An 18,080-nucleotide genomic window follows, 5' to 3' on the forward strand; every position below is an offset into this window, starting at 1 on the left:
CCAGGACACTGGTCCCAGCATGGTTCAAATGAAGCCTGCCCCAATGGAATGGCTCTCTCCTTCCCCAGTACTGGGGCCAGTGCCCCATGAATCCGAACCATTTCTCCTACACCAATCTCTGATCCACATATATATACCCCTCTAATCTTAATTACTCTAAACCAATTTGCACATGGCTCAGGTAGTAATAATTTTTGGTTGTAGTTTTTAATTTAGCCCTGAGTTGCTCGTAGTCCCTCAGCAGAATCTCTTTCCTAGTCCTACCTATGTCATTGGTACCTACGTGGACCATGACAACTGGATCCTCCCCCTCCCACTCCAAGTTCCTCTCTAGCCCAGAAGAGATGTCCTTAACCTTGCCACCAGGTAGACGATACAGCCTTTGGGACTCTCTGCCTTTGCTGAGAGAATAGAACCTATTCCCCCTAACTATGCTATCCCCTATTACTACTACATTTCCCTTTTCTCGCCCCACTTGAATTGCGCTCTGTACCACAGTGCTGTGGTCAGTTCATTCACCCTTCCTGCAGTCTGCCCTCACCGCATTGGGAGCAAGAACCTTTTATCTATTGGACAAGGGCACCAGCTGAGGCTCCTCTGTAGCTAAATTCTGGATCTCCATACCTGCCTCACTCACAATCACACCCTCTTGTCCCTGATCATGGACCAAATTTGATGTAATTAATCTAAGGGGTGTGACTGCTTCCTGAAACAGTGTCCAGGTAATTCTCCCTCTCCTTGATGTGGTGCAGTGTCCGCAGTTCGGACACTAGCTCATCAACTCTGAGCCGAAGTTCCTCAAGCAGCCAACACTTGTTACATATGTGAGTACCGTGAATCGCACTGGCATCCACCAGCTCCCACATACTACAGCTGCAACACATCACAGGCCCAGCCATCTCTATTAATTAATTAATTACTTTGGATGTTAAGTATTTTAAAAATGAATTTCTAACTGTACTCTTTAGCTGTAATGTCGTATGATTTAAACCGCTTGGCCAATCAAAAGAGATACCCACCAATCACCTACCTGTTTTCCTGTGATATCACACTTCGGCTCTGACAAGTAGAAGCAGCTTGAAGAGGCTCTCTGCCGCCGGTTTTTATTTCCCGCCACCCTTCTAACACAGGTCCGCTCTCCGTGTGCTCCCAGCTCCCTCCTTGCTGTTTTAAACTATAAAAATCCCGGCTCCTCTCTCGCTGTTTTAAACTGTGAAACTCCAGGCTCCCTTCCCTCAGTTTTAAACTGTAAAAATCCCGGCTCCTCTCTCGCTGTTTTAAACTGTGAAACTCCAGGCTCCCTTCCCTCAGTTTTAAACTGTAAAAATCCCGGCTCTCCTCTCGTTGTTTTAAATTGATAAGTGTATTTAAAATAAAATAGAGATAGATGCATTGAATAAACTAAACAAACTCAGAGGATAAGGCCCTTGGGTGGGATGTATTGCTTTACATATTTTAAGGTCAGGATTTTTATCTCGTCAGGTGGCGTGGCGGGCAGGCCTGGGAGCGCCGCCCACAATCAGGCCCCGACCGCGATTTCACGCTGGCTGGCCAATTAGCGGCCAGCCAGTGTGAATCGCGCGCTGCAACGCTGAGCACTGCGGGGTAGGGGCGGGAGGAGGGCAAGTGCGGATGTTTGTGCATGCGTGGGGGAGCACGCAGTGAAATCTCCCTAAAGGCACAGAGCTGTCACAGGGAGCTGAAGAATTTAAAAAACATAAATAATTTTAAAATGTTAAAAATGCCCCCTCATGTGACAGAGTCACATGAGCAGGGACATGTTATAAATGAGATTTCATCATTCTTATTTCATTTTTAATTAACCTCATCCCACCCGTGGATGAGGTTTCATAAAAAATCCCAAAGACTGCCTAGCCGATTCACTTGCCAACCGTAAGGTTGGACAGGGCAGTGAAAAATTGCATTTAATTATTACTTTAATGGCCTTAAGCCTGTTGATTGTCAGCGGGCGTGCTGCTGACTCCCACACTGACCAAAATATCATGTGTGTACAATGATGTCGGGACCCTCACCCAACGCCATCACATGTCATTTTACACTCAGAATCTCAGTGCAGAAGAGGCCCTTCGGCCCATCGAGTCTGCACTGACACGTGAGAAACACCTGACCTACCTACCTAATCCCATTTACCAGCACTTGGCCCATAGCCTTGAATGCTATGACGTGCCAAGTGCTCATCCAGGTACTTTTTAAAGGATGTGAGGCAACCTGCCTCCACCACCCTCCAGACCATCACCACCCTCTGGGTAAAATTTTTGTTCACACTCCCCCCTAAACCTCCTGCCCTCACCTTGAACTTATGTCCCCTTGAGACTGACCCTTCAACCAAGGGGAACAGCTGCTCCCTTTCCACCCTGTCCATGCCCCTCATAATCTTGTACACCTTGATCAGGTCGCCCCTCAGTCTTCTCTGCGCCGACGAAAATAACCCAAGTCTATCCAACCTCTCTTCATAACTTAAATGTTTCATCCCAGGCAACATCCTGGTGAATCTCCTCTGCACCCCCTCCAATGCAATCACATCCTTCCTATAATGTGGTGACCAGAACTGCACACAGTACTCCAGCTGTGGCCTCACTAAAGTTCTATACAACTCCAATATGACCTCCCTACTTTCGTAATCTATGCCTCGATTGATAAAGGCAAGTGTCCCATATGCCTTTTTCACCACCCCACTAACATGTACACTCGAGTGTGTCAGGCACACGCCCGCATGCCGAGGAAAAAATTCTGGACTAAAAGAATCTAGGAAAGAGAGGCATTACTATTTATATTAATTTGTCAGAAAGAAGTGTAGCGCCAGAGGAAGATAGCTAATATAATTCCCTATTTTAGAAGGGGGACAAAATATGTCCAGGGAAATCAGGGAAAAATAATGGAATCCTTACTAAAGGAGAGAACAGAACCAGAAGTTAAAATTTTAATGATGAGTAGTCAGCATGGATTTTGAAAGATAAAATCTTGCTTGACCAACCTTTATTGAATTTTTTGAGGAGATAGCATGAAGAGTAGACAGTCGTAATGCAGTAGATGCAATTTATTTGGATTTTCAAAAACCTTAGAATAGGTGCTCCATTATAAACTAATGAGTAAGGTCGAGAATGTGAAGTCGGAGAATAAAGGGAAGAATGGATTGCTAGTTGACTTCAAAAAAGAAGGCAGAAAGTGGGAGTACAGTGTAGTTATTTCAGAGTGGAGAAGGTGGGAAGTGCTGGGACCACTGTTGTTCACAGTTTACATTAATGATTTGGACTTTGGAATCAAAAACACAATTACCAAATTTGAGGATGACATCAAATTTGCAGGCAGTGGGGTAACCAACAGTGAGGAGGACATTAATAAACTTGCAGAACAGGCAGCTAATTGGCAAATGAAGTTCAACACCACTAAATGAGATAATACATTTTGATAGGAAGAATAGGAATGCCACATATTGCTTGGCAGATGGTGTAGAGGAACAAGGGGATCTCTGAGTACAAATACATCAGTCACGAAATATTGCACCACGGGTTAGCAAGGCCATAAAAAGCAGACTAAGCACTAGGCTTTATTTCTGGAGGGATAGAATAGAAAAGTAGGGAAGTTTATGCAAAACTTATACCAAACCTTGGTTAGACCATACATTGTGCAATGCATGTGCATGCAGTTCTGGTTGCTATATTATCGAAAGGACATAGAGAATGTCTACCCTTGATGGGAAAATCATAACTAGAGACCATCAACATAAGATGGTGTCCAGAAGTCAGGAAGGTATATATATCTACGTCAACCTGGCTACTTTAAAATTATTTTATTTTTAACTTGGACAAAGGCTTTACCCTGATATGCCCGATTAGCAATGATTCATACCAGAGGAATTTCTAACCTTCAGAACCAGCAGACACCTTGTTACCTTTAAAGAGGTGCTAATGCCCCCTGGGACTGCAGAAAATCAAATTCCAAAGAAATGCACCCACTCCCATTACGTTTCTAAGGCAGAGCTGTGGCCAACGGAGATGATACGTCTGCAAGGACAAAAGGGACCCTGACTCCTCTGTTAAACATCTCAAGATTCCAGACTTGGAAAAATACATCCTTTGTCCAAAGCCCAGGAGAAGTTGGAGGTATGCTACATGACTTCCCCCAAGCTGCTAGCAGCTAGATATTACTATGTGGAACTAAACCCAGGCAGTCTACTATTTCGCCACCTAACAAGGTAGCAGCAGAAAGAGCTCTGCCCAGGTGAATTGCTTGGCCCTCATCTACACTCTGATCTACTGGAACATTGGAACTCTTGTATCTGGGCCTATAAAACTAATTAATCTCTACGTGTCCTCTTCCATCGGGTAAGTCGTTGCCTCTGGAAAGACACATCACTCTGCTAAACTCTGAAGGAATACACCACTGGACTTTTGATTCTGGACTCACATGAAACCATAACTCTTGTCCTTATGGTCTTGCCCTGTATCCCTTTCTTTCCTTTATCCCTCTTTTATTGTATTAGTGCAAAAAGGGGTGGACATTGCGAAATCCCTTCCCACCGTTTTTGTTTGTGTAAACTAAGCCAACCCTTTTATTTTACCTTTATCTTGAGTTTGTTGCAGAGCAAAGTGATTGGATCACTTCAAACTGAAGGGTTAGGGAAAATACGTCATCGCTTATAAAGATCAGATATCAAAAACACCTTTCTGTTTACAGACAGGTAGTGAGAGGAGATATGAGGGCTGTTTAAATTAATCCTCCTCCTGTCCGTAAAAATAGTCCCAAGAAATCCAATTGGGAATTCAGAAGAAACTTACCTAAAGCATGTTGAGAAAGTGGAACTCGCTACCTCAGGGAGTGGTTGAAGTGAATGGTATGGATGCATCTGAAGGACAAGGGAATTGATGGTTACGATGGTAGATTTAGGTGGGAGGAGGCTCAAGTGGAGCCTAAACACAGGCATGGACTGATTGGGCCAAATGACCTGTTTCTGTGCCGTATATCCAATGTAACCCCTGGCAGGAATCTGGTCGGAAGGGTCAAAAATTAGATAAGGACTTAAATACCCAATATCCTAGGCCCCCAATCTTTCCCTGGAGTTACAATGGAGCCCTGTAAGCTGCAGAGTAGCCACTTTTCTCCAAACAAGATCAGCATTGAGGTTCCCTAACAGAGGGCAAAGGCTCACAAACTAGGGGCTTCCACATGCCTGGCCTGGCATAAGATTGGTGGACAGGTACGTTGAATAAGACACAGTAACAGACCCATCCAATGACAGGTATGGGGCTCACATTGGCATCCAGGCCTGAATCCCCCAAAAAACAAGACTTTGTGATGATAAAGGGGAGAAATAAAAGTACTAATTATGTTTCATAAAGAGACCATGATGTAACGTAATGTTACCCTGCCCCTCCAACCCAGCAGTCTCTTGGGGAAGTCGAGCATTTGATCCACTAATGTCATGGACCCAAACTTGGGTATTTAAATTAAGGAATTGCCTTCTGCTCCAGTGAACTTTGGCAGGGTCAGTAACAGAGATCCCAGATGGATATATGACGGAACTTACCCTTGGATATGGTGACTGTGGATTTTCAGTCCCACTGCCTTTTTGAACAGCCTGGGTCCTGTGTGTTTGTTAACAGTGCTGTTTATTAACTCACCAATCTTTCTACTTGTGCACATTATTTGTAAATAAACAGGTACTTGTATATGCAGTGATTCAACAGTATGACATCCACTTTGGGAGGTGACAGGAGAAAGTGATGACCATCCCATTCTGAATGAAGCAATCACCACATTTCTGGGTTAATTACCAGACATGGATTGCACTAACAAATACACAGCAGAGTATATAGGTGTAGGTTTCAGCTTTCAGGAGATTCGGTCTGCTTACTGAAACTGTTCTTGAACGATAAAAGATGTTTGAGCAAGGGTGGAGTTGGGATGGCAGGAAAGAGCCCAAAATGTCACTCCATGGTTCCTTAAGTGGTGAATCCAGGCGTTGGTGTTTTTCTACTGTTGGGATTTGCATCAGTAACATAGACGTATGGTGTTAGCCTTGGCAAATCTGGCAAGTTTATTTTGGAATTGCTGCCTGCTGCATGAGATCTGCATGTCTGGGCCAACAACACTAAGTCTATATAAAACAGCTAAAGCTGTTGGAGGACATAGTGCTCATACCTTTCCCACCCTCTATCCTAGCATGGCTGATCATAACTCAACTAACTTAATTACTGTTTCTTATCAAAACTTGCCAGTAAAACCTAATACCATTTATTATGTACTATGCTATATGCCCAGCATTATATAGATATTTTCAAATCCACCCTGTCCTAATGTATTCACTTTTAGATTTATAATTATGGTGCTTGTGTTAATCCTTAGGTTTTGAGTGCATCTTCTGTAACTTTGTGTGTAAAACAAAGATGATGTATGAACGACATCTACAGATCCACCTCATCACCAGGATGTATGAGTGTGACATCTGTCACAAATTTTTGAAAACGCCAGAGCAACTTGTGGAGCACAAAAAATGCCATAACGTATCTACTGGAGGACTCAAGTAAGGAAAGCTGGGATGTAGTCTGCCATTTTCAGGGTCTGACATTAGGAAACTATCAGCAGAAATAATTTTTCTACTTTTGGGTTTGATGCAAGCTAAATTTATACTGGCTTTCAGAAACTTATTCTGGTATTTTTTTTTGAAATAGGAATGAGAAGATCGTCCAGGGTTCAATATCACAAAAAAGCAAAATGCAAGAAATCTGAAATAGACAAAATATTGAAAATGCTCATCATGTCAGACATCATTCTTAATGAAAGTCAAAATGTTAGGTTAGCGTTTCAGATCTAAGGCCTTTCATCAGCGTCGGGTGCTGACCAAAGTACCTTTAGACCTGAAAAAAATAACCTAATCTTTTTCCTTTATGCACAGATTTTGCCTGCTTTGCTGAAGCTTTCCAGAATTTTCTGTTTCACTTCGTTCCGTATCAAATTCTCCTGTTAGTGTTGAAAATTGCTTGTTTGCCACCAAATCTGTCAAAATACTAAAAACAATTAGTTTCCTTAAATTGGAGTTGAAACTGAAGATTAAAAGTAATTGCAATTTTGTACATGACGAATGGCCACTTGCATGAAGTCCTGCAGGACTAACAAAGGAATGAAGAGGTATTGCAGCTGAGTCCAATTCTGACCTCACCACAATGCAAATACATGCAAATTCCTGGACGATTCACTAGTTAAAGAAGAGTAAGAACGGGTTCTGATTTTCTTTTTCATTTTCCAAAGGGCAGTTGTAGCACCCCCATTGCTGTAGCAACTGAAGTTGTCTAAACTTAGACCAAGGTTTGAAGTGTAGAATTTCTATATGTGCAGTGAACTTTCAAGTGGAGGTATGGATGAATTTTAAATGGCATTTGTCATTGAGACATCCTTTGCTCTAGAGAAACTAAGCCCATTTTTATTTTAAAAAAATAATTGTGACCACTGCTAGGTGCTTTGAACCATACTTTGCTGTGTCATTGGTAACTAATACAGTCTAGGTTCTACTGCTATTGCTGAGAATTTATTGCAAAGGATAAGCAATAATAACAGCACTAACAATAACTGACATTTATATAGCCCCTCTAACTTAGAAAAAAGTATCTCAAGACACCTTCTGGATGCATAACCAGACAAAAATAGACATCAAGCAGCAAAGGCGATACTAAAAGGGGTTACTTAAAGCTTGGTCAAACAGGTGGGTTTTAAAGAGGGCTTTAAGGGAAGAGTGGTGGAGAAATTTAGGGAAGGAATTCCAAAGCAATTAGTGTAGGCAGCTGAAGGTGTGGCTGCCAAAGGCACCATAGGCCAGAGTAAGAGGAACAGAGTTTGGGGAGGACTGAGTAGTTGTAAAGCTGAGTTACAGAGGTTGAGAGGGATGAGGCCTGAAACAAGTTAAATACTAGGAGTTTAAAATGGAGGATTTGGAAACCAGGTAGGTCAGCAAGGAGAGCATGATGGATGAGCAGGAATTGGTGTGAAGTCAGGATTTTGCAACAGAGATTTGGAGGAGCTGAAGTTTCTGGAAGATGGGAGACCAGTCAGGGAGCATTGGAATAAGCAAGACTGAGGTGACAGAGGCATGAATGAGAATTTCAGCATCAGTTGGGCTGAGGCACGAGCAGTCCCATTGAAATGAACAGTGGAGGTGAGGCAAAAACAAAAATAGATGGAAAAACTCAGCAGGTCTGACAGCATCTGCGGACAGGAATACAATTAATGTTTCGAGTCCGTATGACTCTTCTTCAGAACAGTGGAGGTGAGGCATTAAGAGTAGAATGGAGTGGCTGACTGCATCAAATGCTGTTGAGGGATACTTCACAGTCACAGGATGTCATTTGTTGCTTTGTTTGGGACTGTTTCTGTGATGTGCAAGGCCACAGATACATGATTGGAGAGAGTCAAACCTGGAATTGTGGGTAAGGTAGGCAAGGATTTTGAAATCAACAGCAGTGTTAACAACTTTAGACCGGAAAGGATTGCTGGAAGGACGCAATACCTACATGAACAGAAGGGTCAAGGGTGGGTTTGTTGAGAAGTTTGGGAGATGATGGTCATTCTGAAAGGAAAGGGAACAATATTTGAGGAAGAGGAACCATTTACAATCTCAGCTAGCATAAAGACCAGGATGGGAAGTTGGGTGGTCAGAGAGGTGGGTCTCATGGAAACATAAGAAATAGGAGAAGGAATCCAGTGCATCCCAAATGTTTTCGCGATGACCCTTCATGTGACCACAGAGTGAAAATTTGGTGAGGGGGTGGGTGGTGGTACAAGAGTTGTTGAGCTGGGGAGGGATGCGGGGAGTGCTTCAGCTGTTGAGCAGGGTGGTGGGGGTGTGGTTAATGCATTTTTGATACACTAATAATCAGAGTCCAAATGTAATAGCATCCTGATCATTAATCTTACAGGATCATGATTATTGACACAATTGACAAATGACTCTAATGTAATCAGATCCTAATTATTGATGCAATAGGACTCTGATTATTAATTAAAAATATAGCGATCTGATTTTTAATGTAATAGGAACTGTAATTATTGTAATAGAATCCCGAGGAATGTAATAGGATGCTTATTATATTTGGAATAAGATTGTTGAGGCAATAGGCACCATACTATTAATGTAATGAAACCCTAATTATTAATGTAGCAGTAACCTTAATCTTAAATTAATAGGATTCTGATTATGCATTAATAACACTCTGATCATTGATATAATAGGATCCTCTTTGACGCAATATGATTCCAATTATTAATATTCTAGAATCATGATTTATTAATGCATTATGATCCTGATTATTGAGGACATAGACATTCTACTAAAAAAACCCAAAGGCCTACTTTTTCACAGGCTATTTTTTCAGCAGCAGTTGGCCATGTAAAACACAAGGATTATTAGGGGCCTCGTAGCTGTCAGAAATCAGTCTGAGCTGCACGACAGCCATTGCTACCTTGGAGCTCGCAACTTCAATTTCGTCTCGCTACCCCACTGGGGGTCATGACCCACAGTTTGGGAAGCCCTGGAATAGGCTATTCAGCCTGTTGCGCCTGCTCTGCCATTCAGTAAGATCATGGCCGATCTTCTACTCAGCTATACCTTCCTGCACCATCCCCATATACAGTGTTTTCCTTAGTCACCAAAATTCTGTCAATCTATAGCTTGAATATACTCAACAACTGATCATCTAGAGGTCTCTAGTGTAGAAAATTCCAAATGTTTGCAACCCTTTGAGTGACGAAATTTCTCCTCATCTCAACCTTAAATGGCCAACCTCTTATTCTGATACTATGATCCCTAATTTTAGACACTCCAGACTGGTAAAACATCCTCCCAGAATCTATGCTATCAAGGCCCTGAATAATTTTGTGTTTCAATGAGATCACCTCTCATTCTTCTAAACTCAAATGAGTATAGTCCAGATCCCTCAGTACCACAGCATTCTGCTGTCTCTCTCCATTTAAGTAATAGTATGTTTTTCTATTCTTCCTGCCAAAGTGGGTAACCTCATGTTTTCCCACATTATATTCCGTTTGCCAAATTTTTGCCCGCTCACTTAACCTATCTGTATCCCTTTCCAGACCCTTTGTGCCCTGCTTGTTCTGGGAACCATGATTCCATAGTGGCCAATAGGTCAAACCCATTAATTTCTAAATTTGCTATTAATTCATTGTTTTGTTGAGAATACTTCAAGCATTCAAATATAGTGCCTTTGGATGTTATTTTTTTCTCGTGTCATTAATGCCTCATTACTTTTGTTAAGCTCTCCATTCCTTCCAGTCCTACTCTGCTTTTTTATCAAATCACTGCTGTGAAAAGATAAGATTGTGAGAGGGGATATGGGGAAATGGGAGAGAAACTGGAAAAAGATGGCAGTTAAGAACAGAGGGCACCCTGGGGAGAGGTGTGGCTTGGTGGCATGGGAAAAAGAGAAAGCAGCAGAGGCAGCTGAATGTATAGTCTCAATTTTGAAGACAAAACTCCATGAGCTCCTTACAATTGTTGGAGGTGAGGAAGGAAGGCACAGAGAAAAAGGGTTTAAGGAAATAATTGGCAGTGGAAAAAATAAGCTGGGGTTTTGCTCTCCATGATCTGGAAATAAGCGAAATGAGTAGAGGAGAGCAATGCCTGTTCGCATTTGATGTGGTTCCCCCAAGATCAGTTGCTGGATGACTAATCTAGTTGTGCTCCAGAAATGCTCAAGTAGATGGCCCTATAATTTGAAGAAGCAAAGATGGCCATAGCAAGAAAAACTATTAGAAAGGGAGCTAAATAATGGTTTTCTTGAGAATAGGTGTATCAGAGGTCATGGTGTTGTAGTCTGGAGCTTTTGATTAGCCAGCCATCACATGCTTACTGGGAATCTCTCTTGCTCTTACCACCTTCAATTGGCCTATGTTGGAAGGATTCGCAAGTTGATGATCAACTTGTTCGGCCGCATTACGAATCCACCTTTCTTGACCATCATGTCGTAGTGTGGGATTCAAATCCAGAGCTTCTGGCTCAGAGGCAGGGACGCTACCCGCTGCACCACAAGACCTCCATGTATCAAAGGTACAGGATAACAAGTAGTTAAGCAGATTGACAGCTGCAGAAGCATTTTGGCAAACGTAGCACCAAAGATGAGGAATTTAATAACTTGAAAGCACATTTTTTAGTTACTTTGGCGATTAAGAATGGTCGCTTGGGACTGTACAAGGAGGGCATCTTCAGAATTTTACCGACTGAGGAGCCAGCAATTTCAGGAAAGGTGAAACAAAGAGAGAAAACTGATAAAGGGGTAAAAAGGAAAGCAAATAAAATATTAAATAATGGCTTAACTTTTCCCTTTCTTATCCCTTTCCCAATCTCAGTTGGAACATTACAGTCTGGGTTTATATGCACTTTACAGCAAGCAGTTGAAATCTTTAGAGAATTTATTTCCTGAAGTAATTTGATTTTAGTTAAGAGAGTGTGCATTGAAAAGTAACTTCTATGAAACTGAACAACACTCTTCTCTTTTGGTTCAGCCAGCCAGTGCATTGAGTGGCTGACTGATCTATATAAAAAAAAGTCCCAGCTTCTACCCCAGCCTCGATCTATTGAGTAAGCTGATCTCAGCCTACATACTTCAATTATCCTCCATACTTTTTGGTTTAGAGGGGGAAATTAGAATTCCCTCTCTTGGTCTTTATCCAGTGCCCCTTACTAAATATGGGTATATGTCGATTACTTTAAGAGCAGGATCAGACTACTGTGATGTACCGAATAATCACGAAAATGCACAGTCAATATTCACATCATTAATGGCCATGTCAGGCAGCATCTGCAGAGAGAGAAACAGAGTTAACATTTCAGGTTAATGACCTTTCATCAGATTTGATCTCTCCTCAGATGCTGCCAAACCTGAAGAGTGTTTCCAGCATTTTCTGTTTTGATTTCAGATTTCCAGCATTCATGGTATTTTGCTTTTGCATAATTAATGGCCAGTTGAATCATTATGGAGTTGACATCTTCAGGAAAGGAGGAATAAAGGAGAGAAAATAGTTTTTAAAAAATGAAAATATATGAAAGTATTATTGTAAATTGTGTATTTTAGAAACAATGGGGCAAGTCTGTTCAACGTTTTGATGGCAAGTTCTTAAACATAGTGTATTAGTTTCTATAGTCTGTTCAATTGAATTGAATCTGCCCCTCTTCTCTCCACTTCACTTGAGTAGTTGGTTATTCCTGACACGAGCTGATAAATGAATCACTTATGCTTATTAAGATGAGGAATATAATTGGAAATTGAAATGTTTTTCTATTTTTAGTATCCGGTGTCAACACCTATCTTGCCCACTACACTTTTAGTTTACCCCGATGAACGATCAGTTTCTCACTTTACTCCTGGACATTGAAGTGTTAACATTGAGAATGTCTGACAAACAATTTTATAAAATTTCTCATTTTTAAACTTCGTAACACAAAAGTACTTTCTGCTTTTCTAATCCTAAATCTCTCACCTTTGTCTTGCTGAGTGGGTCCAGATTTCACCACATCCCAACTCTAGTTGCATTCCCTGACAAGCCTGTCTGTTTTCTGTCCAGTTTGTCTCACCAACCTGCTGCCTCCTTACAGTTTTTCATCACTTGCTCTCCAGCCAGTCCCTTTGGTGTCTGCATCTTGAGCTTTGCTGCACATTTTCAATACCCGTCTGCACCAGCTATCTTTTGTGCTGGAATATCCTTGACAAGGCTAGTTTTATGCAACTGTCTTTCCCTCTTACCATCTCCAAAATTAATAAATCCTTGTTCTCCTTATTTATTTCTCTAAATATTTATTTGAACAGATTCATTGAACCATGAAGTTACAATTTCTGTAAAGTGATGTGGTATAAATCGGATGCACAACTTTGACTTGATGGTTTACTGTGGCATTGGTGAGTTGTAAAGACTTTTTTTGGTAAACCACTAAGCCTCGTTGTATATCCTTTATTTACATAAATTCCTATATGAAATGTAGAAACCACATGAAATCCCAGTTTGGGATTATACCAAATTAATCATTGATCATTACATGCTGAGTTATCAACAATTTATGCTTGAATAGAGCTTCTTACGTAGCAGAATTTCCAACAGCACTTTAAGGGATTAATCTCACACCAGGCAGGAGTGGAGGAGGTAACTAAAGATATGGATGTAGGATTAGCTTTTGAGAAGCTTTTGAAGGTGAAGAGAAATATGGCAACACACATAATGGGTTTTAGGGAAGGAATTACAGAATATTGGGCCATGATGCCTAAGCAGTTTGTCAGCTTTGGAGTGGAGGAAATGTTTCACAGTCTCAAATCAGAAGAGCAAAGGTAAAAGCTGAGAAATTGGGCAGGAAGAGGTTACAGAGGGTGGAGTAAGAACTTGGAGGTATTTGTAAATAAGGACAAACATTTTTTTGAAATCCTTGCATTGCAATTTGAAAGAAAGATAAGGGAATCCCTTCATAAAAAGATGAGATGGTAATACTTTTTGATATAAATACTTTTTGATATAAATAATTGTTATAGATATTAGAATACAGAATAGAACTTCAAAATTTGCCAATGATATGAAACTTGGAGGTGTGACAAACAGTGGTGGTGGTACCAATTGATTGCAAAAGGGCATAGATAGCCTATCAGAATCAGCAGACAAGTGGCAGATAGGATTTAATACAGAGAAGTGTGAAGTGATGCATTTTAGCAGAAGGGGGAAAGGCAAAATAGATTTAATGTCCATAGTTCTATAGAATGCTGGGCAGAGGGACCTGGGTTCATGTGCATAGATCTTTGAAGGTGCCGAACATATTGAGAGAGCAAGAGCTCTACAAAGAAATGGCATGGACCCATTGGGCTCAATGATTACCTGTGTCATAATAATTCTATAGCTATTTAGTGAAAATAGTTAGAGATTAGGTAGCATTTGAAATGCATCATTTTAAAACTTCCTAAATAAAATTGATTCCAGACCTGTTCTCTCCATTGGTGATTAAAAGCTTTTGATTAGAGGTGCAAGTACTTGAAGTAGCACCCTCTCTATGGATGTCTCTCATTTCTATAGGAACATAAGCATACTCTAATTCCCAATAAGTTGGCGGTTATCACTGCATGTTTCAGTCAGCTGGAGGAATGGATGTTACCAACCTTTGCTAATAAGAGTCTCTGCCTTTATTACTGAAACATGCTGTATTAGAGGATGCTTTTTTCTATCCTCTAGGTTAAAATCTATTTTGAAATTTTACTAATGATCTAATTTATGGATGTTGAAACTAATTCAGCAGTGTTTCATTGGATGTATTGTCTCGCCTCGTACTTTTGAAATGCTTGATGCATTGTTTCACAATAATCATACTGCATTATCGTATCTGGTAGAATAATGCAGTGGTTAGTAATTTTAACGCTTGGTTTTAAATTTCATCTTTGCTTTTAATTGTACCACAGGTGCCCATTCTGCATTTATGCCACAAACCGTCCTTCAGCCATGGAATGCCATTTAAGGACACACTACAAAATGGAATTCAAGTGTCGAATCTGTCAAGTGGTGAAAGTGAATCAACTGGAGCTAGAAATGCACATTCGTGAACATCGCCTTGGCAACCACTACAAGTGCGATCAGTGTGGCTATCTTTCCAAGACAGCCAATAAGCTGATAGAACATGTTCGTGTTCACACAGGGGAGCGTCCTTTCCATTGCGACCAGTGCAGTTACAGCTGCAAGCGCAAAGACAATCTAAACCTACACAAAAAGCTGAAGCACTCTCCTCGACAGACTCTGTGTTGTGACGAATGCTTCTTCACTACCACACACCCATTTGTCTTCAGCCGCCATGTGAAGAAACATCAGAATGGTGAATATCTGGAAGAGGAGAAGAAAGGGAGAATGCAGCCTGTGACTTTGAAAGAAAGTAACTCCATCTTAAACAGCAGAAATCCCAGAAACCTCCTTTCACCACTTTCAGTGATGTCAGCATCGCAGGCTTTGCAGACTGTTGCACTGTCAGTGACTGGCAACAATGGAATTTCAGCTGGATCAGCACTTGGCTTATTTGGCTTGAATGGTATTTCTGCACACCTCAGTAAATACAGGAACTGTGATCTCACACACCTTATTCCACTGACTACACTTTTTCCACAAAATAAATGTGAAGCTACATTCCATTCGTCTCAGCAGCAATCTGCACCTCCAGATTCTGTTTCCCCCAAACACTCATTCTTGGCCTATCTTGGCCTAACTGAACAGGCAAACACAGTTTATGTTTCGACCACGGATTGAATAGTGGTTATTGCTGCAATACGAGAATTTTTTTCAGAAATGTTTATTATTGTAGAAGAATAGAATGTGTAGAAGTGGCTGTAAATGCTTCTTGTATTCATATAAGTGCTGCTTGAATTATATATAAAGTACTTAAATGTCCATAATTGTATGGAAACCCAAGTATTGAAAAGAGGTAGTTGAACTCTGGGCTGAAAAAAATGCCCAGGCTAAAAAAAAAAATGTGATGAGGCAGAATTTTGCACAATGCTTAGTCTTGCACATTTTTGTGTTACTTAAAGTAGTATCATTTTCTATCTCGTGTTCCTAATTTCAAAGCAGCAGTATGTTGACTAAACCTGATCAATGCGATAGTGATCAGTCACATTTATTTTGGCACCAACCATTAGCACTTTGAAAGATGCATGACATTGCTGACTTTTGTTTTCAGCATTTCTCATCTCCAAGCTTTAGGCTGGCACATTGATGTTTTTGCATTCAATGCAGTATAAATGATCTCTGCACTATATTTGGAGTTCATCTTCAGCCACACAATTGTGTTCCAGTATTTTTTTTTAAAAATGCAGCATTGTTTTCAGTATTTTGGGCTTCTTGTAGATGCTGTGCGTGTGTGCGTGCACTAATATATATAATAATATATTTATATGTTAGTGTTTATATATATATTATCATATATATTTATATATTTTGCTTTATTATGCTTTGCTGCATTTAAAAGAAAAGCTGTTAAAAGGCTGTTTGTGACAGTGATTGGCACTTAGATTTTTTTTGCTCTCTTTCATGTTCAGTTGCATTACTGATGCCTAGTGTAACCTGCAGTATATTCAAAATAAATCTGCATTATTTTGGTTTCGTAGTTCTTTATCTATTCTTAGTTATATTTCTCCCAAGGGAGCACTTGTATGTTTATATTTTCAACATTTGTTTTTATTTCATTCCTTGCACTGTGTACTTGATGAATCAAAACTGAAGTTGGTGTACTAGCTGAGTCCAGCCCATTTCACAGCAAACATGATCCTGTAATGGTGAGACTGATTGGTTTCCAAATTCAACATGTACATGTGACATTCTTGCATCAAAATAATGTCCAAGATTTTTACAAAAATCAACTTTTAACAAGCATCACTTTATCATGTATTCATTTTTAGCTTCCATTCTTGTATCTTTTCAAAGTGAATGTTGTCATTTGCAAACTACTTATGCTCTCTAATAGTTTTGCTACATAATTCAGAGTCCTGCATTGTGTAATGATTGTGCTATATTGAATATAGTGGGAATCGGAAACCTTGGCTCATCCCAGAGAAACAATATCTAATGTAAAAATACTGTTGCATTCTGAGTAGAAATGCTTTGTGCAGTCCATGCTGTTAGAAGGCAAGAACAATTTTTAAATTGCTTTCTACTTCAATCAGTAGTATCACACAAAGCAGCCAGAACAGCTTTCTTAACTTAAAACTATTTTTGATTTTAAACTTCTGCACTTTGATCTATTATTTCAGATTTAGTTGCTCCCACCCCCATTTATAAACTATAATTCAGATGATTGCAGAGACTATGGCACCAAAATGTAATTGTGCATCAGAAGTTAAATAATGCAGTGACTATTTCAAATATTCCTTTGAAATAAATACCTATTCTGTAGATCTTAATTATGGGTTAATTGGCTTGTGACTTATTTGTATCTAAAATCCAGCTCAGGCAATCCTCTCTCACATTTCGGAGGCTGCAATGAAGCAGTTCAGCAGGGACGGTTGGGATATTTTCTGATCCTGTAATTGCCTATGCCAACCATACAAAAACTAACTAGGCACATCAAAGTATTTGTACTGTGAGCAATGGCTTTCTCTCACTCCTGTATCAAAGTTGCCTAGCATCCTTCCATAATATTGCATATTGTCAAATCAACACCCTGTGCTTTTCCTAACAGACTCCAGATTCTTGAATGTTTGTTTTGTTTCCTTTGATGGCTGCAACTTACTGTAGACCTGTAGAGGTTTCCCTGCAATGGCTTCCATCCTGCTATACAACAAACTAAGGCAGTAATTCTCTATACCTGCTGCCATTTTGACAGTATTAATATAACTAAAGTGGTGCCCTCACATAATTTATATAAACTGATGTTTTTTAATATATAGTATAAATGTTGGGAAGACTGAAGCCATTGTTTTCAGTCCCTGTTCCAAACTCCATTCCCTAGCTACGGAATCTATTCGCCTCTCTGGCAACTGTCTGAGATTAAGTCTGTTCATAACCTCGGTGTCACATTTGTTTGCTGATTTACGTTGGCTCCTGGTCAAACAATGTCTTGATTTTAAAATTCCCATCTTAGTTTTCAAATCCCTCAATGTCCTCGCTCCTCCCAAACTTCGTAATCTCCTCCAGTCCCAGAACTCTCAGATATCTGTGCTCCTCTAATCCTGGCCTCCTGTGCATCTTCGATTTTAATTAATCCACCATTGGTGGCTACGGTTTCAGTTGTCTAGGCCAAGCTCTGGAATACCCTTCTCTACATGTCCCTGCTTCTCTACCTTACTTTCCCCCTGTAAAACGCTCCTTAAAACCTATCTCTGACCAAGCTTTTGGATCTAATTCTTCTTAGGTGACGCTGTGTCAGACTTTGTTTTATAATGCTCCTGTGAAGTGCCTTGGGACATAAGTTATCGTTGCGGCACAATCCTGGTCTCCACTATAAAAAGGATATAGAGGCACTGGGGAGGGTACAAAAAAGGATTTGAGGATTATACCAAAACTGAGGGGGATATATTTGTCAGGAAAGGTTGAATAGGCTGAAGTTC

General features: G+C 40.4%; 1 protein-coding gene across 6 annotated transcripts in view; it reads left to right on the forward strand.

Moving 5' to 3' along the window:
- znf827 (zinc finger protein 827) overlaps positions 1–16,133 on the forward strand; it is a 156,385-nt gene extending 140,252 nt beyond the window's left edge. For 5 of the 6 annotated variants that reach the window (XM_041195226.1, XM_041195216.1, XM_041195187.1 and 2 more), the window contains 2 exons: positions 6,367–6,544; positions 14,454–16,133. In XM_041195226.1, coding sequence (XP_041051160.1) covers positions 6,367–6,544; positions 14,454–15,285 — 1,010 coding nt within the window. In that variant the 3' untranslated portion in view covers positions 15,286–16,133. Of the gene's footprint in view, positions 1–6,366; positions 6,545–12,830; positions 12,921–14,453 lie in introns of all 6 variants that reach the window. The other variant, XR_005943980.1, reaches the window with a different exon arrangement.
- The last annotated feature ends 1,947 nt before the right edge of the window (positions 16,134–18,080 follow it).

The sequence above is a fragment of the Carcharodon carcharias genome, chromosome 1 (assembly GCF_017639515.1).
Source record: "Carcharodon carcharias isolate sCarCar2 chromosome 1, sCarCar2.pri, whole genome shotgun sequence".
NCBI classification, from domain to species: domain Eukaryota; kingdom Metazoa; phylum Chordata; class Chondrichthyes; order Lamniformes; family Lamnidae; genus Carcharodon; species Carcharodon carcharias.